This window comes from Limanda limanda, chromosome 11 (assembly GCF_963576545.1).
Source record: "Limanda limanda chromosome 11, fLimLim1.1, whole genome shotgun sequence".
In the NCBI taxonomy this organism is placed as follows: domain Eukaryota; kingdom Metazoa; phylum Chordata; class Actinopteri; order Pleuronectiformes; family Pleuronectidae; genus Limanda; species Limanda limanda.
The window spans coordinates 1,501,107-1,524,490 of NC_083646.1; the positions used below are offsets into that span (position 1 = coordinate 1,501,107).

The 23,384-nt window shown below is 42.9% G+C and overlaps 2 protein-coding genes and 1 long non-coding RNA gene across 4 annotated transcripts; 1 reads left to right on the top strand and 2 right to left on the bottom strand.

Annotated features, from left to right (window-relative positions):
• The first annotated feature begins 303 nt into the window (after positions 1-303).
• LOC133014400 (uncharacterized) lies at positions 304-1,221 on the top strand. The gene is made up of 4 exons (XR_009681449.1): positions 304-367; positions 524-637; positions 796-854; positions 978-1,221. It is a non-coding gene; the product is annotated as an uncharacterized LOC133014400 (long non-coding RNA).
• A 1,727-nt stretch (positions 1,222-2,948) lies between these two features.
• LOC133014448 (protein C19orf12 homolog) lies at positions 2,949-5,858 on the bottom strand. 2 transcript variants are annotated; one of them, XM_061081691.1, is made up of 3 exons: positions 5,768-5,858; positions 3,385-3,541; positions 2,949-3,225 (listed from the first exon to the last, which is right to left on the bottom strand). In XM_061081691.1, exons 2-3 carry the CDS (start codon positions 3,539-3,541, stop codon positions 2,987-2,989), a joined length of 396 nt encoding a protein of 131 aa, XP_060937674.1. In that variant the 5' UTR covers positions 5,768-5,858; the 3' UTR covers positions 2,949-2,986. The 2 variants fall into 2 exon arrangements, 1 of the variants encoding a protein (XP_060937674.1); XR_009681452.1 differs by lacking the exons at positions 2,949-3,225; positions 3,385-3,541 and adding exons at positions 3,828-4,238; positions 4,358-4,541.
• A 9,802-nt stretch (positions 5,859-15,660) lies between these two features.
• On the bottom strand, positions 15,661-21,797 carry mettl25b (methyltransferase like 25B). The gene is made up of 8 exons (XM_061081376.1): positions 21,495-21,797; positions 19,976-20,094; positions 19,205-19,412; positions 18,436-18,498; positions 18,071-18,202; positions 17,022-17,782; positions 16,417-16,601; positions 15,661-16,341 (listed from the first exon to the last, which is right to left on the bottom strand). The coding sequence occupies exons 1-8, from the start codon at positions 21,630-21,632 to the stop codon at positions 16,256-16,258; spliced, it is 1,692 nt and encodes a 563-aa protein (XP_060937359.1). The 5' UTR covers positions 21,633-21,797; the 3' UTR covers positions 15,661-16,255.
• Between the last annotated feature and the right edge of the window lie 1,587 nt (positions 21,798-23,384).

The following is a 23,384-nucleotide window of genomic DNA, read 5'->3' on the forward strand; positions in this document are numbered from 1 at the left end:
AACTTCATTTAATTTTGCAATATCAAACTCAATTGTGTTGCTGATGTAACCGGTTACAGCTCCTAGTGGCGCTGGAGTCTTGAAAAATATTAGCAGGGTCTTGAAAAAGGTCTTGAAAAGTATTGAATTTAATCTCAGGATTGCTGCATATATCAATCAATCAATCAATCAATCAAATTTTATTTGTATAGCCCATATTCACAAATCACAGTTTGTCTCATAGAGCTTTAACATGGTGAGACATCCTCTGTCCTTCACCCTCAACAAGAGTCAGGACAAACTACTAAAAAGAGAGACGTGTGTGTTGGCCAGGACCGCAGTGGAAGCGTGGATGGCCAGGAGCTGCAGAAGGCCGTTGCCAGCTTTGGTTTGTGAAAACGTACTTTCACAGGAAAAAAGTTGTAAATTTTACAAGAACAAAACATATTTAAAAGTATAAAGTTGTGATTTTACAGTAATAAAATCATAATCTTGCATAGAATAAATATGACAAGAGTGTGAAGTGGATTGTGTTTGTGTGCAGGCTACGGTTTGAGTCCTCAGGCGCTGAACATCATCATGAAGCGCTACAGCCTGAACGGCAGGATCACCTTCGACGAGTTCCTGAGCTGCTGCATCCGACTGCGCATCCTGACGGGTGAGTGGCCCAGGAAACTAAAACCTGCTGCCAACGTTTGATAAATGCAGCTGATCAGTGTTCAGATTTGTGTAAATTAACATGTGGTTAAGATTCTGCCGTCACCACAAGGCTCAGAATCTGGAAAAAATCCTGATCAATGTGCTTTTATTTTCCAGATCAGTTCAGAAGAAGAGACACAACCCAAACTGGTTGCGCCGCGTTTCAGTACGATGACGTAGGTCTCACAGATTCTGCTGCACACACACGCACACAACCACACAACCACACAACCACACACACAAAACATCAGTCCTGTGTTTATATCATTGAATAACGCTGCGTGTTTCTCTGTCTCCAGTTCATCCAGGTCACCATGGGCGTCTGAAGAGGAACCACAGCAGAAACATCACATTCTCCCCTTAACAGCATGTGATCGTTATATGGACCCGCCGTCTTTAACTTTTTATTATATCTCTTGTATTTACGAGATTAAGATGTCACTGTAACATTCCATTTCATACTAAACGTTAAACATGTCTCTGCCTTCACCTCAGTAACTGTACATGTGATCATGTGTGAAGTTAATAAACATGTAGCGTGTCTACCGGGTGTTTGACAGTCTCTACTTCTCATTTTGAACTTTGATAAATCACAGATGAGGAATCGGATTAGACAGGATTTCCTCACGTGAGGAGCATGAGCAGAGAGTGACTCTCTCAGGCCGACGCAGAGACTCCACAAGCTGCTGTGATGATCTGAGTTCTGGACATAATTCATCTCCAGCTGCTTCATAACTCGTATGTCGTCCAAGTCACTGCGCTGGATGCTTCAGCATTCATTTTAATAACCTTTCATTGGTTTATAAAGTCCTTGGTCTTGCTTATTTATCAGATCTGCCTTCATCACACGATCCCTGTTGAAGGTCTTCTGGTTCTGGCTTTTAAATTATAATATAAGTGAGAACAAAAACCCACAGTGAGACATCTTGTTCTCTTTGTTCTTGTTCCCTGCAGACCTGCGTGTAACTCCAGACCGGCTCTTGGGCTATTAACTGAATTAATATTGTCATTTAAAAATCTCTCTATTTATGTGTTTGACAGTTTATTATTCATTTTTTAATTCAATATTTTTCTGTAAAACACAACTTTTTATTTCATGGATTTTCTTGCTCCTCTTCCAGTATTTGATCCATCTTTATTTAATCTATCTTTATCATTTTCAGTTTTTCTGTTTGTATATGTATACACACACATATATATATGTATGTATACACACATACATATATAAACTCAGTCGACTGTAAAACTCTTCAGACACAAAGACTTTCCAAAGCCAGTAAACACCTGCACACCAGCGCCATCTTCAGGTGATCATTAGCTTAGCATGTTCACCAGCCTCACTCCTCACTCATCCTCCTGTTTGTGAGTCAGTTGAACTTTATTTTCTTTATTCAACTCAAAGCTGTGAAAGAGGTTTTGATCTTTCTTCTCCAGGTCAGAAGGATTTGGTTTGTCTGCAGTCCCTTCCAGACCTTTTGTTAGTGCTTCCTGTCTTAGTTTGTCACATGTTTCCTGTTGTGTTCATGTTTGTTCTGCTTCCTGCTCTTGTGTGTTTTCGAGTCTTGAACACAAGTCTCATTCTGGCGTCTGCCTCGAGGAGATGTTTCCTGTCACCTGTAAACCTGGTTTCCTTTAACCAAAGTCTCTGATATGGTTAAATACTGGTTCCTTTACAATAACTCATTAAAGTTCAGTACTCAAATAAAGATACTTGATTTGTTTGACAGCATCAGAGCAGCCATCCAGATCCATTTCACCTGTTTATAGATATTAGCACAGACACATGTTTTAGAAAATGACCCAGCACCACTTCCCTGACCCACAACACATCCTCCCGCAAAGTTTCCTGGAAGTCCTTCCTGTAGCTTCTGCGTATTCTTGCTTAACAAGCAGATTAATGGACATTATCGACTGTTGATATTTGATTTGTCATCTGTACAGAAGTTGTTCATCTTCCAAGTTGCTGTGGAACAGACTGCAGGTGTTTCTCCTCATGTGACGACCTCAAATCAGCTGCTCTTCACCTCTGAGGTCGTTTCTCAAATCACTTCTGATGAAATCTGCTAAACCCCAGGTTGACTCAGAATCTAATTGACAACCTTTTATTTATTTTTACCTCACAAACGCAGAGCAGATGATCTTGTTGCTGCCGGTAACGTGTTCGATCCGTGGTTCCCTTGATGGATATTAAATATACAACCTTAAATATGCTTCACACTAAACTATGTTCTTATGAAAAGAATCAACACCACACAAACTGCACTGGATTTTACTTTAATGAAGTCCCTGAAGCCTCATTACAAACAGATCACATCATTTTGAAATACTGGATGAGAGCTCTGAGAATCTGCTGCTTCAGGCTGGACTGCTTCAACACCTGAGAAAACAGGTCGGCAAAATCTCTCCACTGAAGGTTTCTCAGGACATGCCTGAGATGATTATAAAGATCCTCCTTCTCCTGATCACTGAGGTCCATTAAGTTCTGAGGCAGCGATTTGACATCATCCTTGCTCCGCATGCAGGTCAGCACCGTTCCAACCATTCCGCCTGAAGGGAGGAAGGAGAAGAAGAGTTTAAACATACAAAATGAGGAAAGAGAGGATATTGATGAGTCCAACAGTCGCTCTCTCGTCTCAAATGTGATGATGGTAAATATTTTTTGACAAGTAAGAGGAGCTGATCTGTTTTTTCTTAACCGCTACTTACCCACAAGAAGACCAACAGGACCAAAGGCCATCGCTCCAGCACCGGCCATCGATGTAACGGTCCCCACGGCACCAACTGAACTTGCCATTGTGGGTTGGATTTCCTCATTAGAGATTAAATAACAGCACAGCTGTATGACATCATCAACTCGACCCATCTGTGAAGCAGATTGAGAGTTTGAGGAGACGATACAGAATCTAAACATGTGATTCAAAACAATCAGACAAGAAATAACTGAGTTTCACACACTGGTTTGTCACTCAAATATTTCATTTCATCAGATTCAAAGAGCGACGAAGATACAGGAGAAGTTTGCAGAACTGTAGTTTTAATATGAGATGTAACAATTTCACAAAAGGGCTTTTAATTTGATTTGAAAGTACAATTTAAGCTAACACCTAACTATGTTCTTATGAAAAGAATCAACACCACACAAACTGCACTGGGATTTTACTTTTAATGAAGTCCCTGAAGCCTCTTTACAAAGCCTCCATACATTTTTTTTAAAAACGGTATGAGAGTTTCGAGAATCTGCCGCTTCATTCTGGGCTGAGTATACACCTGAGTTAACAGGTCGACAAAATCTGTCCACTGTATGTCGTTCAGGACCTCGACGTTTACGATATGATTATAAAGCTTCTGCTTCTCCTGAGCACTGAGCACCATCATGATCTGAGATAGTTTGATTTCTAACTTGATTTCATCCCAGATTTCATCCTTGATTTCATCCTTGATTTCATCCTTGATTTCATCCTTGATTTCATCCTTGATTTCAGCCTTGATTTCATCCTTGATTTCATCCTTGATTTCATCCTTGCTCCACCAGGGGCTCAGCAGGCTTCCAACCATTCCGTCTGTAGGGAAGAAGGGGAAGACTAGTTTAAACATGCGAAATGAGGAAAGAGAGGATGATGGTAAATATTTCTAGACCAGTAAGAGGAGCTGATGGTTTTTTTCCTTAACTGCTACTTACACAGAAGAAGACCAGGAGGAACAAAGGCCATCGCTGCAGCAGCATTCACTGAGGCCGTCCCTGCAACAACGGGGATTGTTGCACATGGCCCCATGTCACTATGTGAACATCCCATTGTTGGATGGATTTCCTCATTAGAGATTAAATTAAAGCACAGCAGTACGACATCATTAACTGGATCCATCTGTGAAGCAGATTGAGAGTTTGAGGAGACGATACAGAATCTAAACATGTGATTCAAAACAATCAGACAAGAAATAACTGAGTTTCAGGATCAGTTAAAGGAAGGAATTCAAAAATCAAGTGGTAATAATCAGATAATAAATTCTTAATGTATGAGAAAAGGTTAGAGGTGAAAACCAGAAGAAGGAGGAGGAGGAGGAGGAGGAGGAGGAGGAGGAAGAGCAGAAGGAGGATGAGGAGGAGGAACAGGAGGAGGAGGAGGAACAGGAGGAGGAGGAGGAGCAGGAGCAGGAGCAGGAGGAGGAGGAGGAGGAGGAGGAGGAGGAGGAGGAGGAGGAGGAGGAGGAGGAGCAGGAGGAGGAAGAGGAGGAGGAGGAGGAAGAGGAGGAGGAAGAGGAGGAGGAGCAGGAGGAGGAAGAGGAGGAGGAGGAGGAAGAGGAGGAGGAAGAGGAGGAGGAGCAGGAGGAGGAGGAGCAGGAGGGAGAGGAGGAGGAGGAGGAAGAGGAGGAGGAAGAGGAGGAGGAAGAGGAGGCGACATGTCTTCTGGAACAAGCAAAACAATCTGATTCTAACCTCTGTTGCACAGAAGTGTATTGCATTCACTTGGGGGGGGGGGGGGGGGGGGATTGTCTGTTTTTCTTAGATAATTATCTCTGAAATTCCGATCATAACAATATAATAACGTTTTATAAATACTGCACGACATGATTATGTATGGTACATATTATGCATTTTATGGGGATATGATGGATAAAGGAAATATAATTTTCATTTTTGTCCATAATTCAAATATTTCGTATGTTAGTCTTTTGTAGTTCACTGATATTTATACAGAAGGAGAGTCTGACAGTTCTCTACACGTCATATCACTAATAGAAGAAACGTTGCCAAACACAAGACTGTCTCAGAGTGCAGCAGTTACACGTAGATGAACAAGTGTAACTTCATCAAAACACTAGATTAGAGTTATCTCAGAAAAACAGAACCTTTGTGTTTTTAAAGTGAATGCAAATTCAGATAATGAGTGAGTTCAACCACATTAAGACTTTACCTGACATATCACTGTCACTTCAGTGGGAGGAGCCACAGCAGAATCACTGGTTAGAGACCTGATCCAACGTGTGTTATCTACACTACATGTGTGTGTCTGTGTACCATGTCCACTGCCTCCTCAAAGTTAACGTACATTGAACATGAAAGCATTTTACAGGAGATCACAGGAATTACCTTCAGTGGAGAAGTGGATCAGATTGGAGCTGGAGACGGAGACACAGCTCAGGGTGAAACCAACAGGAGCACTGGGAGTCGCCTTTCCTTTCAAGGAAAATGAAACTGAAAATAAAATTGTGTTGGGGGGGGGGGGGGGGGGGCGTGTTTCCGCTTTAACCCACTAACACAGACACACACTGGTTTGTCACTCAAACATTTCATTTCATCAGATTCAAAGAGCGACGAAGAAGCAGGAGAAGTTTGCAGAATTGTAGTTTTAATATGAGTAACAATTTTACAAATGGCTTTTTATTTGATTTGAAAATACAATTTTAGCATCACTGACAACACAGTGACACAATTCAAACTTCAGGCATGAAAAGGACGAAGCCTCATGTTGAACATTTCTGCATCTTCACGGTGACGCTTTGCTTTACGTAGAGATTTGTCCTGACAGCTCGGACTTGATTCTCAGATTATGGCTGATTTCAAGAACTGAAAAGAGAGAAAGAAAACAACGTGTAAATAACACAAGTAACCTTCAATAACTTAAGATTTAAAAGGTGTCACTTTGTCAGTGATATAACATTAATCAAGCAAAATATAAATGAAAGAGTTTAATTCCTGAAACTTGAACATCATCAAAGCAGTTTAGCCAAGCGAGATTATCACAAGAGGCGTCGATATGATGGAGGTTTCAAAGAATCTGATGAGATGAATCCAAACATTGTCACCTGCTTGAAAGAGAAGCTGGCGACCTGGCAGTCACATGGCAGACTCAGCAGGTGGGCCTTGAAACGACCTGAAACACAAAATATTCTGTTGGCAAATATGAAAGTGGAATCTGGATTTTTACACCAAATGTGGTCACAAACTTCCTGTTTCAGCCATGATTGAATCTAACAAAGTACGTTTACCTACTACTTTACTGGAAGAAGTTCATGTTCCATGCATCTCTACTTCAGTAGATTTATTTTTAGATCATTTTCACTTCCAACTCCACTACATTATGTTGTTTGGTGGTTTGTTTGTTTGTTGGTCTGCTTATGAGCAAGATTACACAACAGCAATAGAAGTGATTAAGACTAAACGATGGGGAGAATATTTGTATCTGCAGAAACAGAAACGCGGCAGAGGCTCCATACTGATGTAGTTATGATGTATTAGACCGTCTCACTAGCAGAGGCTCACTCTGCAAGTCAATGCAAGTTTTGACTTCGGTGATAGAATTCCAATGAGTCCAGGTTATTACATTTTTGGTTTGGTTCCATCTTCCTTTGTATTTCGTGACGTCTCTGTTGATGTGCAAAGGCCTTTACTCTCAATACTTAAAGTCCATATTTACATGAAAGTACATATTTACTAACATAACTTTGATTTTTCCTTGAGCGCTCTTGTCTGAACTAAACGTCTCCTCCACCGCTGGTGTCCTCCCTGTTCCCTGCTGTGCTGCTCTGACCTTCGTCCTTGTCCTTCATGTCCCACGTGTCTGTGAGGACGTCTCTCTCTACCTGCTGGTACTTACCTCTGAGGATCTGGAGTCTGGTGAGGAGCGCCACGTACTCATCGTAGTCGATCCCACCTCGGGAGCCGTGTTCGCGCCACAGAGTTTGAAAGGTTCCATCGTCTAAACTGAAGTCTGAGTGACAAAAGAAACCAGGTGATTAACTCAGGCAGTTGTCTTATCTTCATTCTATCTTTAGCTTTCACATATTTGTAATGTCTTATTTCTGTTAAAATGGCAGAATTGAGACGTGTTAGAAGATAAATGCTGATTTGTGTATTTTGTGTGTTTCTTGTGTATTTACCGTGGACAGACAGAGCTTTCTCCATTTGGGTTTGAGTGACGGAGGAGGGGTTCCTGCTCTCGTAGCTCTCCACGTACTCCCTCCTGATGATGGCCACATAATGCTCCAGCTTGAAGAGCTCCAGCACATCCAGGTCTCCAGTGTTGTCCGACTGAATGTGCTGTTAAAGAGCTCAAATAAATGGAAATTCTACAGCTCAACACATGATTGCAAAGCGGCGTATATTACAGACAAATATGATATATTCATCCAGATTCCCTCTTGTTGTACAATACTCTGAATAAAACATTAAGACACAATAACATTTTGGGGTATTTTGGTCTAAACTGCTGGTTTACTTGAATTCTCAGGTTTTTAGTCGTAAGGATTCGACTGGGGAAACAAAACTTGGGAGATGAAGGAAGTCATGAATCATTCTACACATGATTTTTGATATGCCGTACTCTTTGGACAGTTGACAGCAAAATTAAGATGGATGACAGGTTTCCACTTCCTCCTACTATCCGGATCTTGGAGCCAAAATATCTCTGATTCGATCACTGCCATCTTGAACTGCACCCGAACATAAATCAGTGTGAAAAGCCACCACCAGGGGGCAATTGAGACACTTTGGCTTCACTTTCCCGGAGCCGTCATGGATCTTTATTTACAGTCTTTTCATCGGTGCAGCCTCTGAATTGAACCACAGCTCATGAGAAAAGAGGGAAGGTTCTGAAGGATACATCCATGAGAGCCAACAGCAGACGGGCCGTCTTCAGACTCAAGGCTAGAACGAGGAAGAACGGATCGAGGTTCAACATTTGTCATTCACATGAGATAAGAGTCAGAATTAGTGGGAAGAAAACGGACATTTGCCACGAACAGTGAAGCCGCCAGCGTTCAGCTTAGTGAGAACGGCTTCTGCATTCAGCGTCTGTTGGGAACAGGAAACAAGTTTCACACAAGACTGTAAGTCCGACCTTTAACTCTGTGGTGAAATACAGTGAGTACAACAAGGTTTTATCTAAACATTATAAATACCTCAGACCTGCTGTCTTCCTGTAACAGAAGAGAAAGGGAAGATGTCAGGTGAATATAGATGGTCAGCAAAATCCATTGATGCAGCATTTAGATAATGTTCTGATTGAAAACTGTATTTTGTACTTCACAGAATTCTTTGATAAATTGCCCGGGACTTACTGATATACACCTTTCCTCTGGGAATAAGTCACACTGCAGCTCAGCCGGCCAGGAAACTCCGAAACTGTTCATCAGCCCCTCACAGCCTCGTTTGGCTCGCTCACAGAAAGACCTGCAGGGCCGCTGCACCTCCCCAGACACACACTGGGGGGCGTACACTCTGCACAGGAAGAGGCGTATGTCCACCGAGCACACGGTTTGCACGATGGAGTTGAAGAAGGACATCTTCATGACTGCTTCTCTTTGAGTGGTGTGCCCGAGCAGGTTGGGGCTGATGGTCTGGTTGTAGGACAGACCCTCACACATCGGGATGGTGATGGGCTCACAGATCCCCCCACTGCTGCCCACTCCGTACTGAAACAACACACAGGTGCACACTGTCATGTGACCTGCGAGAGAGAAGGTTCTGTACGACGTGACCACCAGGGGGCGCACTCCTCAGGTAGGGAGGTGAGAGACAGCCTCAGTTTGCAAAACCGTACGAACAAGATGGGAAAGGAAAATAAAGAAACAGAAAGTCAAACTCTTCTGTCGATGGGAGTCAACATCTCTTTTAGCTGGTTTACCTGCGATAACAAAAACCTGCATTTACCTGCTAATTTTGGTGTAAACGAGGTATATATAACTTCGGCCACTAGGGGTCTCTCGATCTCAGTCAACACAAAATATATAGTTTGAAGATGTCGTGAAGAAGTGTGGAATCATGGGAGTTGTCTTCACCACAATTGTAAAATCATGCTTTAGTTCCGACAATAATTATCAGGATCCATTACGAGTGACGAGTGATAAAACATAAACAATGACTTCCAGCTGCTTCTTCTTAAATTGAACCTTTTTGTTGATATAGTGTTGTAATATATTGTAGTTTGTGTCTTTTATGTTTGTGTATCGTGTTTAAGCTTTAACAGGGAGATCCGCAAGAGACGTTCCTACCACAACTGAGGAGTAGCTAGTTAGTTAGTTAGTTAGTTAGTTAGTTAGTTAGTAAGTTAGTTAGTTAGTTAGTTAGTTAGTCAGTAAGTTAGTTAGTTAGTTAGTTAGTTAGTTAGTTAGTTAGTTAGTTAGTTAGTCAGTAAGTCAATCAGTCAGTTAGTTAGTTAGTTAGTCAGTTAGTCAGTCAGTCAGTTAGTTAGTCAGTCAGTCAGTCAGTCAGTCAGTCAGTTAGTTAGTTAGTCAGTAAGTCAGTCAGTCAATCAGTTAGTTAGTTAGTTAGTTAGTTAGTTAGTTAGTTAGTTAGTTAGTTAGTTATTTAGTTAGTTAGTTAGTTAGTTAGTCAGTAAGTTAGTTAGTTAGTTAGTTAGTTAGTTAGTTAGTTAGTTAGTTAGTAAGTTAGTTAGTTAGAAAGTTAGTTAGTTAGTTAGTTAGTTAGTTAGTCAGTAAGTCAATCAGTCAGTTAGTTAGTTAGTTAGTTAGTCAGTTAGTCAGTTAGTCAGTTAGTCAGTCAGTTAGTTAGTCAGTCAGTTAGTTAGTTAGTCAGTCAGTCAGTCAGTCAGTCAGTCAGTCAGTTAGTTAGTCAGTAAGTCAGTCAGTCAATCAGTTAGTTAGTTAGTTAGTTAGTTAGTCAGTTAGTTAGTTAGTTAGTTAGTCAGTCAGTCAGTCAGTCAGTTAGTTAGTTAGTTAGTTAGTCAGTTAGTTAGTTAGTTAGTTTGTTAGTCAGTAAGTTAGTCAGTCAGTCAGTCAGTAAGTTAGTTAGTCAGTCAGTTAGTTAGTTAGTTAGTTAGTTAGTCAGTCAGTCAGTAAGTTAGTCAGTCAGTCAGTCAGTTAGTTAGTTAGTTAGTTTGTTAGTTAGTTATTCAGTTAGTTAGTTAGTTGGTTTGTTAGTCAGTAAGTTAGTCAGTCAGTCAGTCAGTCAGTAAGTTAGTCAGTCAGTCAGTCAGTTAGTTAGTTAGTCAGTTAGTTAGTTAGTTGGTTTGTTAGTCAGTAAGTTAGTCAGTCAGTCAGTCAGTCAGTCAGTAAGTTAGTCAGTCAGTCAGTCAGTCAGTTAGTTAGTTAGTTAGTTAGTTAGTTAGTCAGTTAGTTAGTTAGTTAGTTAGTTAGTTAGTTAGTTGGTTTGTTAGTCAGTCAGTCAGTCAGTCAGTCAGTTAGTTAGTTAGTTAGTTGGTTTGTTAGTCAGTAAGTTAGTCAGTCAGTCAGTCAGTAAGTTAGTTAGTTAGTCAGTTAGTTAGTTAGTCAGTCAGTCAGTCAGTCAGTCAGTCAGTAAGTTAGTTAGTTAGTTAGTTATATAGTATGTAAGTAAGGCATATTCCTGGTCATGTTCAATAAACAACACTTTGAATGATCACCCAGATATTCTCCCCCCCCAGGTTATGGACACATCAGGATTAACGTTGTTATAAAGAGCAGACTCACGTGTTCACAGGATTCCGTAGTAAACGCTTCACATCTGAGCTTCTCCGGCCACGTGAAGCCGAATCTGTTCATCAGGGACTCGCAGCCGGACCGGGCCTGCTCGCAGAGCGTCCTGCAGGGGGGGCGGACCCTCCCTGCCACACACTCGGGGGTGTAGACGGAGCAGAGGAAAGGCTTCAGGTGAGGGGAGCACTTCACTTTCACCAGAGGATAAAAGTGTTGTAGTTCCAGATCTGCCTCCGTCTGGGTTTTGTGGTCGAAGACGTTGGGCAGCGCGGTGTCGGTGTAAGGGAGGTCGCTGCAGAGCGGCACCGTGATGGTCTGACAGGTGGCGAGCGAGGTCTGGGCGTCGACGCTGTCTTGACCCTGGATGTGCGAACAGAAACGCAATTCAGTAAATTATCAACTATTGTGTCACTCCTGTAGTTTTCATTTCTCACGAGTGCATGTACACTCTGTTACTGCAGCGCTTCCATGACCTTTCAAACAGAAACTTTGACCAGGATGTGTCCGTCCAGCATTCATCTGTGTGACACTTGCTCTTTATTCAAGAGCAGGACTGATTCACCTTCAGGTTGTGTAATAATTGCACTCAAACCCTGTGCTTGTGTAACGGGGTAAATATGTTAATTGTTAAAATCCTGTTCAACTTGGAACTGCAGTCATTGTTTTTTGTGTATTTCTTTTATTTTGCCGTGTTTATTTTATTTTGAAGGGCCACAACAGGAACTTCCGGGGATTAGTGGGGATTAGCGGGAGAAAACCTCTTTTTTCCTTCAGATGCAGTTTCCACTACACCGAGTAAGTTGTGTCCATTCTGTCTGTCAGTGTTTTAGTTAATTATGGTTAATTTAGTGTTTAATAATATGCATTTTTTGTAACTTTTCTTTTATAGATGATTGTGTTCCATTTGTGATTACAGGTATGTTTGTTTATAGTAGTTTAAGGCAAATCTATACGATCACGTGTCAGAGAGATGCAGTTTCCACTACACCGAATGATTGTGTTCCATTTGTGGTTACAGAGAATAAAGTTTAATTGTTCTACCAAGCCTGAGTCATGAGAGATGAGTGAAAAGAGCAGCAGTACAAGCACAGACCGTCACACTTGCACTCAAATAGCCCCTTGAATGTGCTTTGCTTGGCTCTGCTTGTGCTCAAACTCTGCGCCTACACACAGGTTTCCTTCGCTCCAGCTTGACACGTCTGTTCTTGGAGTTTTTCCTCTGCATTCAGATCTTTTGTTCAGGGAGATTGTCAGAATTTCCCAACCAATAGAATGCCAGGTTAGGTGTTGACAGACTGATTTGTCCAGGTAGGAAATCTGAGTGCAAGCAACAAAATATCTGAGTGCAAGCAACAAAATATCTGAGTGCAAGCGCACAGTTTGAGCACAAGCAGAGCAAATCTAAGTGAAACAAGGCCTCATAACCGGAGTCGTGATTCTGTCCAGTGGCCACAGGCAGCTGAGATGAGCACATTAGGTCCAGTTTCATAATATCTGTCTTTATGAATTTCTGGAAACACTCACTGAGTCATGGTGAGGTTTCTGTTTCGAAATCAGCACGATTCCACTGCGGTCCCTAAAGAGCCCAGTGTGGGATCGGTTCTCAGTAGTGTCACTGTATCAGGAAGCTGGATCAGAACATCCTCAGTTAACATCCGTTTGTCCACATGTTTGGGTCAAACAGGGAAGACTTACCTGTTCACAGGATGCTGTGGTCATTGTGTCACACATGAAGTTTTCAGGCCATACGAAGCCAAACTTGTTCATCAGGGACTCACAGCCGGAGCGAGCCTGCTCACAGTCCGTCCTGCAGGGAGGCCGAGCCTTCCCTGCCACACACTGAGGAGTGAAGAGGGAGCAGAGGAACGGCTTCAGACGAGAGGAGCAGCCCACCCGCACCAGGGGGAAAAACTGATGAACTTCCAGGTTCGCCTCCTCCTGGGTTCTGTGGCCAAGAAGGTTGGGCAATATGGTTTCTGTGTAGAGTAAGTCTGAGCAGAATGTGGAGCTGATGGTCTGACATGTTGCCGGAGGAGTTGGACTGACCCTGGGCTGCAGACCCTGGAAGAACAGAAAACAAAAATTAACCATTTCTGAAAAATCTAAATTCTTACTTCTGCAGTTTTCAACAACCACAATTGTCCCGTTTACCTACGTTATTCAAAGTGGCTCTGTGGGTTCCATATGACCACATGCACCATCTGTAAAGATAGATATTTAGATGTATATATTTTATTTTCTATTTAAAATTTTTGATATTCTATTTCATTGTTATTCTATTTTATTCTTTTTTTTATTCTATTTTATACTATTTCTTTTTTTATTTTATTTTTTGGGGTTGAAATTACTGAGCATTGCTTAAAGAGAGTGTGTGACAGGGCCGGGTCTAGACAGGCATGTATGAGGGGGCAGCCACAAATCTTGAGGGGGCATTGTGCTTTATTATATTATTATTATTATAAATTGGGATTTAGTTTGAGGGGGCACAACATTTATTTGAGGGGGCCAGGCCCCCTCTTGCCCCTGCCTAGACCCGGCCCTGGTGTGTGACCCAAGCATTTCATTGACAGTGACTCCTTCATGTTATCTCTGTTCATTTGACAATAAAAAATCTTGAATCTTGAATCTTGCACGGTGTGAACCTTAAGATTCAGGATTCTTTATTAACTTTCCCAAAGAGGTTGTTTTCGCCTTTTTCATTTGTTTGTTGGTTGCTCTGTTTGTAAACAAGATTACACAATAACTACGAATCCAGTTAATGAGCGGTAACCATCCTCTCATTTAAATATCAGCAACAAAGCAAAAAAGGACGTTTCCCAAAACCCTTTGAATATTCTCCAAACACTGATATACCCGCTCGATTCCCCCGTCCTGTCACACTCACCTGCACGCAGCTGGACTCTGGTAGAGCTTCACACCGGAGCCTCGTGGGCCACGACAGGCGCTTGGTTCTGATCGCAGAGTCGCAGTCGCTCTTGACCTTCTCACACAGAGCTCGGCACGGCTTCAGCCGGCTGTCGTCTGCTGAGCTGCATTCTGGGACAACCACGCGACACATCAGTGTGGCGACTGCTGGAGAACACGCCGTCTCCACGATCTGACCAATCTGCTGCAGGCTGTAGCCAGTGACTCCAGTCGGGTGGAGGGTGGTGGTGTAGCCCACTCCTTGACAGAAGCTGGCTGTCACCGGCTTGCAGTTTGACCGGTCATCTCTGACGCTGTGTGCTGGCTCAGGCGACAGCAGCAGTCCCACAACCACCAGGATGAAACACTTCATAGCTCTCTGGAACCTCAGCAACTCTGCTGCAGTTTCACAAAGCCTCAGACATCTGCTCTCCTCTCTGGAGGTGGAGTACGAGTCTGCGAATGGAGTTTCTACAAACGTGGAACTGATTCCGGACCACTGGGGAGCCACATGCCAACGAGATGCTGGACGCAAAGTGAGGCCCAAACTGGTCTCAGAGCAGCCGCCCTGTTCTGAGGAATTCAGAGCGAGGGACCTGAGCTGTGTACGAGTCTCAACATCTGGTTGTGATCATGTGTTTTCTGTAGAACCTTGGGGGGGGGGGGGGGGGGGGGGATTTGTTGCATAAATCTGGCGCAATAACTCTGACTTCTGGAAGGAAGGTACTTCAGCACTGAAACCTTGTTTGTTGCATGTTTCTGTAACACCAGTCCTCCGCGTTGTCTGGAACTCAGATTCCCAAAACATAAGAGTGGATTCTTTTACACAAGCGGACGAACAGTAAGACAGCATTGAAAAGACAAGGTGGTGACTTTCTTATCCAAAGATCATGTAAGAATCACTGCTTTTGAGTGGAGGGGAATTAAATATCACCATCCTCAACAACAACTATATGTTTCAAGTAAAACCTGCTCTGAGCATTTAAATCACAAAAGGTAATGTATATAAAAATGACCCTGTAGATATAATACATGTTATTAGTCACGTGTAGGGTTGCAAAGGGGCGGAAACTTTCCGGAAACTTTCCACGGGAATATTAAGCTCGGGAATTTTGGGAATATTAGCATGCTGATTGAGGATTGTTCATCTGTTCATCTAGCCTATTTCCATTCATTTATCCATCAATATTAAATGATGTTTACAGACGATTCCAATTGTTTGCCTAACTATTTATATCTCTGGCATTGCATTAGTGTTTTTTTACAAACTTTTTTCTCATCTTATTCTACAGAACAATGCCACGTGCACTCTCTCATGTGTGGAGACATTTCACCCCATCCAATGTAGAAGGAAAGGCTGTGTACATTTGCAAATACTGTGCAAAGACCTATGTTAAGAATGACACAACGATGCAGAAGCATATAGTCAAGTGCCCAAAGTTTCCTCAGGACTCAAATCAGCCTATGACAAAACAAAATGTTTATATTTATGTCTGTATATGACAAGGTAAATACAGTTAGTATAAATTACCCACAACATTTCCAGTTTATTCCCGTTAATTCCCATGGAAAGTTTCCAACTTTGAATATTCCCGGAATTTTGCAACCCTAGTCACGTGTGAGTGTATCAGAAATGATGAGGCTAGTTATGGACAAAACTGGACTTTTATTCACATTTGTAAACACAACAGCTTCATCTCCGACTGTTTTCACCACAAACTGAGCGAAAAAAACCGTGAAAGAGTTTCGTCTGTTTTCATTTACACACAGTCGTCATGCTGCTGGGCCTGAAATTAGAAACACAGGTTTTGTGAATTGCTTTGTGGTCCACGTCCAATAAAGCACAGAACAGGATTCTCCAGCACGGGTTTAAAGCAGGAAGATAATGGAATAAAAAAAATACAACAACATAAAAACAAGCAAAAATAGCGGCACAAACTAAAACCATCCCGAAGGATCCAAACACGCACCTGCTCCTGTTCTGTGGTGCAGGAAACGTGACGACCACAGGACGGTCTGAAAGCTCCTGCCTGGATTCAACACAGTCCACGTTCATTGTGTGTCCAGCATTCAGGTTCTTCAGATTTCCAGCATGTTCCTTCGAAGCTGAACATCTGAACGGCTCCACGGTAAAAATGTTTCGGCAGCTGAGACAGTGCCACCTAAAGTAGAACTCTTCATCTTTCATTTTCAAGTGTGACCTCTTCCACCACAGAGGGAAATCTGAAGTTTGACCAGAGACTCTCACTTCCTCTCCTCCCTATTCACGGTGCTTCCGAGCCACCAGCACAAGGTTCCTGGGAGAGAAGTTTGGCTGGAACAGAGCGACCAGCTGACTGTCCACACCTGCACAGAGGAGAAGCTCCGGTTACAGAGGAAGGGGAATCAGTCGTGCAGCAGGCAACATGTCGTCCTGCTCACCGTTCTCCTGCAGGTAGATGATCCTGTCCAGCAGCACCAGCGTCTCCACCACCGGAGCCAGCAGCAGCGCCAAGCTGGAGTACACCACCACCCTGCCCTGCTGCTTCAGCATGGTCTCCACCCGCCCCGGGTCCAGGGGTAACTCGTGTGGCAGGCTGACCCGAGCCAGACCCAGCTGGGCGTACCTGGGAGAGGACATGATGGACACCAAGGAAACAGTGGCCTTGAGCATTAAACAGTTTGTATATGAGACACTTTCCTCTCTCAACCCTTCTGTCATCACTGGGACGCTTGTATGAATTTAATCTGCTGTTATTTTGTGGTTTAATTATCTTGAATATCCTGTTTTATATATCATTAAATAACTAATTAAAACCAAACTGATCAGAAACACAAACATTGTGATAAGAACGACCTAAAATGACAGAAACATTTATTTAACGTCCACTTGGATTTTTTGTATTTTGGTCCCTGTTCTATGTACTAACATGGAGGAGGCAGGGTTTATGACCCATACCGCAGCCAGCCACCAGGGGGTGAACGAGATGTTTTGGCTTCACTTCAGGAGTCGTCCATCTTTACTCACAGTTCCTGGAGTTACTCACTCTGTGAATGGTAACAGGTGAGCTTTCTTTATGGTCTGGATTCCTGCTCGGCGTAGATCCGGCCTCTTGTCCCTGATGAACGTCTCCAGCATCGCCCGGTAACAGTGCATCCTCAGCTGCTCGCCCTCCTCCCGGAGCCTCAGCACGTAGTCCTCCGTGGCGTGACACGCCCCCTCTCGCGCCTGATAGGACAGCTGATGTCCCGACAGCCCCCCCACCCAGGAGCTCATAGGGTAACCGAGCTCCGAGGGACCTGATTCCCGACCCGGCGTCGGTGGAGTGGCTGGTTCAACCAGTCCCGGGTGGGGGGGGTTCTCTGCAGTGGTGATCTTCATGTAGCAGCACGCCACGGAGGTGATGCCACGAGCGTACGGGCAGCTGACGAAGAGGCGGAGGAGGGTGGCGCTGAGGTCTCCGCAGGCATGGAGCCCGGTCAGGATGAAGTCTGGATGATCTTTAGGAACAAGCTCCTCCTGACAGACAGGGGGGGTGCATGGGCTGCAGGTTCCAGGACCTGACTGATCTCCAGACTCATTCTGGCTTGGCTGGAGTTCTGATGGAGATTCAAAGTCCTGAGAGTCTGCTGAGTCATGGGAACGCCCCTGAAGTGGCTCCGGTCCACATGGAGCCGGAGGATCTTCACTGGAACACTCTGCTGGACTCAGCTGCTTAATGAAAAGCTCCCATGATTCCTTGGGGTTCACCCATCCTGCCACGTGGCGGGGAGGGGACTGTGGCGCTGGAAGCTGAGACAAGACGTTCTGGGAAGAAGAAAGATGTTTATTATAAATTTTTACGCTCCTATAACATGACGCCAGAGTAGAAACAACATGGAGAACCAATCACAAGTGTCTCTGACCCGGTTGTCTTTGCTAACAGCTGCTGTTCAGTGAAACTCTGTATTTTACAAGGACACAACTGTTAACATGGAGGAGACCAGATGATATTCACTCAATAGCAGTAAATGCTTCCTCCTGTTTACACGCTCGTGCCTGGTGTACGTGAGGGGTCATGTGATCATATGTTATCAACTGCAGCAAAGCTCCAACCTTCTTCTGCTTCTCCAACGCCAAGAGCAACTGCTCATCAAACTTGGACGCCATGGCGACCAGGGCCCCATCAGCCTCGATGGCGGTCACGGACAACCCGAGTCCAAAGGAGAGGAAGCGAGTCAGGTGACCCTGTTCACAGCAGAGACAGGATTTCATGGACTTTGATGAAAACAAGCTGATAACGATTTACCTTATTCTTTTGTTTTACCTCTTTTAATCTTGAAAATTGTTTGTAACTGTGCATTGTGATTTTAAATGTCTTTTAATTTTGTGTCTGTGTTGTTTTTAACGTTCTTCACTTCATCACTATGTATGAAATGTGCTTTATAAATAAAACTGCCTTGCCTTGGTTGAAATAATACCTGTCCAGAGCCGACGTCCACCACCCGGCTGCAGCCGGTGAGGTCACACAGCTGCTTCACCAGCTGGGGATCCAAGACGGAAGAGAAACTATTAAGTTCAATTGGAATTCCCATTAGAACCAGGCAGTTGTGTACAGGGTTCATACACATTTTTACCAATGGATTTCCATGACTTTTCCATGACTTTAAACCAAATTTCCATGACCGAACATTTTCTGAAATCTCGGTGTATACGCGAAAAAGTGACAAAATGTAGTATTCAAACTTACAATGAGAATTGCAAGGCAGACAGTAAACCTTAAATGACACAAACCCAAGTATGCCTGACTATATTTTGAGAGTATTTCTTTAAAAGCATATGAATTATTTAAAACTCAGCGTAAATGAACTAGGGATGGGCATTCGATTAAATTGTCTTAATCGATTGTCGGGAGAATTAACGATCGATTTTCGATTAATCATTAATATTTTTATATTCAGGGCAACTCGGATATTCCGGCCTCCTGCCACATAGCGAACATGCAATAGTTTTCATCGATGAAAAAATGTCATTTACGAAATTCTTAACAATCAATTAATCGATCGCCTATTAATTATGCCCATCCCTAAAATGAACCACATGAAAAAATGAATATAACAAATTTCCATGACTTTTCCAAAACTTTTGGGAGAATATTTTTTTCCATGACTTTTCCAGGCCTGGAAAAAAACATTTTAAAATTCCATGACTTTTCCAGGTTTTCCATGACCGTATGAACCCTGTGTGTACCGTGCCCAGCTTGTCGATCTCGTACTGCTTCTTGGGCTTGACGTGCTTCCTGAAGATGTGGTCCAGCAGCGAGCGCTGACTCCGGTTCTTCTGGCGCTGCTCGGGTTCCACCGGGCCGGCTCGCTCCCGCCTGCACTCTCTGGGAAACGCCAGAGCGTGAGCGGTGGCACGGAAGGCCAACAGCGACAGGGGCCAGGCGGTAGGATACCTGTCACAACACGAGTCCGTGGTTATTAGTATCACTGCTGACATTATTCTAGAGTCGTTTACTGATAACAAATTCAACAAGGGGCCGAAATATGTTTTTATTACTGTATTATCCCGCCTATAGTGTATTCATATTTATATATATTTATTTTTATCCTGCTCATAGTGTATTCATCGTCCGTATATCTTACAATTCCTGTTAATACTGAAATATTTCATATATATTTGTACTGTACAGATCTTATTTATTACATTTTTCACTTTAATATGCACGATACTCTGCACTTTTACTGCCTTTTTTGCACTTCTGGTTAGACGCTAACTGCATTTCGTTGCATATGTACTTGTACTGTGCTAATGACAATAAAGTTGAATCTAATCTAATCATCTAAAAAAAATACAAACTGATTTCAATATTTAGTCAGTGAGAGATCCCTGTGCTTTACTGTAAAGTTTTGGTATAACACATTAACCTGGAGCGGCTCTGTGCTTCTGTTTCTCCCGTTTCCTGCATTACTTCCCTAACACTTACTTTGACCAGAGAGTGTAAAAACAGTTATTCACCTCCTGTCTCCATGTGTCACGTCCAGTAAGAGGTCGGCGACCTGTGGGTAGGTCAGGTCCTGCAGCGCGGCCTGCCAGCTGCTGGGTAACGTGTGCCAGAGATCCTCAGTGAAGAACTCCTGAGGGACGACAGCACATGACGGTTACACCACAAACTCTGAAGTCCTGGGGATGAACGCAGCTCTCTCTCCTCATTCTGGGTTCTGAGCCATACATATATTTATACATATTTATATATACAGTCTATGGTTCTGAGGCAAACAAACAACGATTGTGTGTCTCTGTTTACTACAAGTTTAGTGCGATGTGATTGTGTTACAGCTCCTGGTTACTGGAGTCGGCTCTTATCACCTCAAACTCTCAGGACATCTTTGTGTTTTCTACGCGAGTGACGTGACTTTCTCTAGAATAAAGTTCGTAGAAACTCCTGATTCTTCTGATTCTCATTCTGAGGCCCTCACTGGGATATTTGCGTTCATACATGAACCTCGTCCGGAGAGTTTTGCTGAGGACGTTCAGAGTTCAGTGCGGGTCTGAAAGCAGCTACACTCGAGACGTCTCACACTGTCTCAGTTGGACTTTCTGTGGACTTGAATCAAGGGGACAGGCTGGAGAAAGTCCTCAGAAGGTCCTGGAGACTCTCACTGGGACGGAGCAGCAGAGGAAGCAGCTGTCGTCCTGAAGCTTCGACTCGACTGGTCTCCTAACGCAGCCTTCGCAGAATCAACGGAGACACGCTTTAAATGCAGTGGTGGGAAGTAACAAAGTACAAATACTTTGTTCCTGTACTTAAGTAGATTTTTCACATATCTGTACTTTACTTGAGTATTTATTTTCCTGACGACTTTTTAGTTTTACTCGTTACATTTGAAGACAAATTTCTGTACTTTCTACTTCTTACTCAAAACTGACTCGTTACTTTGGATGGTTGGTGCTGCTTTTTCATTTTTTTTCTTAAGGAACAGTACAACAAAAGTTCCTCTTTTTGTGGAACTGGTATATATAAGTATATATACCTAGAAACAAAAAAAGACGTTATGGCGGAACGTAACGGAAAACGCAACAGGAAGTCGCCAATGTTTGATGTTACACGTTCAATCACGTTCGATCATATCAACTTTTAAATTACGTCTTAGACCTACTATAAAAAGCACTTTGAATTTTAATTTTGGTACTTGTACTTTTACTTTTGATACTAAATTTCAACACCATATACTTTTGATACTTAGGTACATTTAATATGAGCTACTTTAAGACTTTTACTCAAGTCATTTTCTGACGGGAGACTTTTACCTTTACCGAAGTCACTTTCAGGTAAGATATCTGTACTTTTACTCAAGTATGGCTTCCAAGTACTTTATACACCACTGTTTAAATGCGGTTACAACGTTTACACACAATCCAATACGCGATGAGGCTGATGCTCTGTTGCCAGGGAAACTGGAGTGGCGGTCCTGGCGGCGGACGGAGGTACTACAACAACAGACATCCGCTGGGGTTTAGGGTTAGTGATACGTACGATCCTGTAGGTGTCGGACAGGTGTCGGTACTGAGACAGGAACGCGGTGATCCTCTTCGCCACGTCTCTCTGCTGATCCGGGGACAGACTCGGGGTGAATGTCCCCGGATCACGTACTGCGGACGCCTCGGCTAACATGAGGACGCTAAAGAGACAACGCAGCTTTCAGAGAGACGTGGAATCTCCCGGTGAGAAGAAGCGATGCTAACACATGACGAGGGTTTGGATTTTAATCCCACAAACAGTTGTTGCGTTTAGCTTTTAGCCACCGAAGCTAACGGCTACTTCCGCATGTGTCCGGGTACATCCGGGTGCGTCTCGCAAATTCTTCTTCTGTGGTGGGCGAACCAGCCTGTAGGTGCATTACTGCCACCTTCTGGACTGAGGAGTGAGGAGCAGTAGAACTTTAGATAGATAGATAGATAGATAGATAGATAGATAGATAGATAGATAGATAGATAGATAGATAGATAGATAGATAGATAGATAGATAGATAGATAGATAGATAGATAGATAGATAGATAGATAGATAGATAGATAGATAGATAGATAGATAGATAGATAGATAGATAGATAGATAGATAGATAGATAGATAGATAGATAGATAACTTTATTCATCCCCGAAGGGAAATTAAGTCGTCATAGCAGCCGGTATACTTGAATACAATAAAATACAATAGAATAAAATAAAAAATATTGAGGTAGAAAGAATAAAAAACAGAAGAACAAGATAAACAGGTAGATAAGGTGCTGTGGCAAGATGATGGTAATAGTACTGATGATATGATGGTAATGTTATTGTTAGACAGTATATAAAAATAGTACAGTATATATAGTATATAATATAACATAATATATATTTATATATGATAGTAATTATACAAATATAATAGCAGTATATAGTAATAATGGCAGCAACAGTATATATAATAATAATAATATAATAATTATAATTATAATTATAACATGTACACATGTATAAACATTGTGTATATAGTCCTGTTTGTCTTGAATAGTTCATTAGAATATGATGTTTATTCATTCATGTCTTTACTAACAAATGTTCTAATGTAATATTTTGCTTTTGGTCTTTAAATACTGGTATAAATTCCCTTTTTTGTTCATTATATTAATTACACAATGACAGTTTCTGTTTGTTTGCAGTGTTGTGTGTTTGCCTATTTCAGAAGTGGTACAGTGTGGGACTTCAGATTCCAGACTGACGAACAGGATCTAATGTTGGTGGACAGAGGACAGAAGATGGAAGGGACTGAAGGAACATCTGGGACAGATGTGGAAGGTGAAACACAGAGTGATCCCTGTGGGAGTAGAAGCATCAGAGGCTGTGGCCCCCGAGCTGAGGGAGGAGCTGCAGCAGATCGGGTGCAACATCTGGAGCATCTGTCCAGAAGAGTTCAGAGCTAGATACTGACCCGTCAAACTCCCAGGGTGTGTGTGCGTGTCTGTGTGTGAGAGAGAGTGTGTGTGTGTGTGTGTGAGATAGTGTGTGTGTGTGTGTGTGTGTGTGAGAGAGAGTGTGTGTGTGAGAGAGAGAGTGTGTGTGTGTATGTGTGAGATAGTGTGTGTGTGTGTGTGTGTGTGTGTGTGTCTGTGTGTGAGAGAGAGTGTGTGTGTGTGTGTGAGAGATTGTGTGTGTGAGAGAGAGTGTTTGTGTGTGTGTGAGAGAGAGTGTGTGTGTGTGTGTGTGAGAGAGAGAGTGTGTGTGTGTGTGTGTGTGTGTGTGTGTGTGTCTGTGTGAGAGAGAGAGCGTGTGTGTGTGTGTGTGAGATGGTGTGTGCGTGTGTGTGTGTGTGTGTGTGCGAGAGAGAGAGTGTGTGTGTGTGTGAGAGAGTGTGTGTGTGTGTTTGTGTTTGTGTGTGTGTGCGTG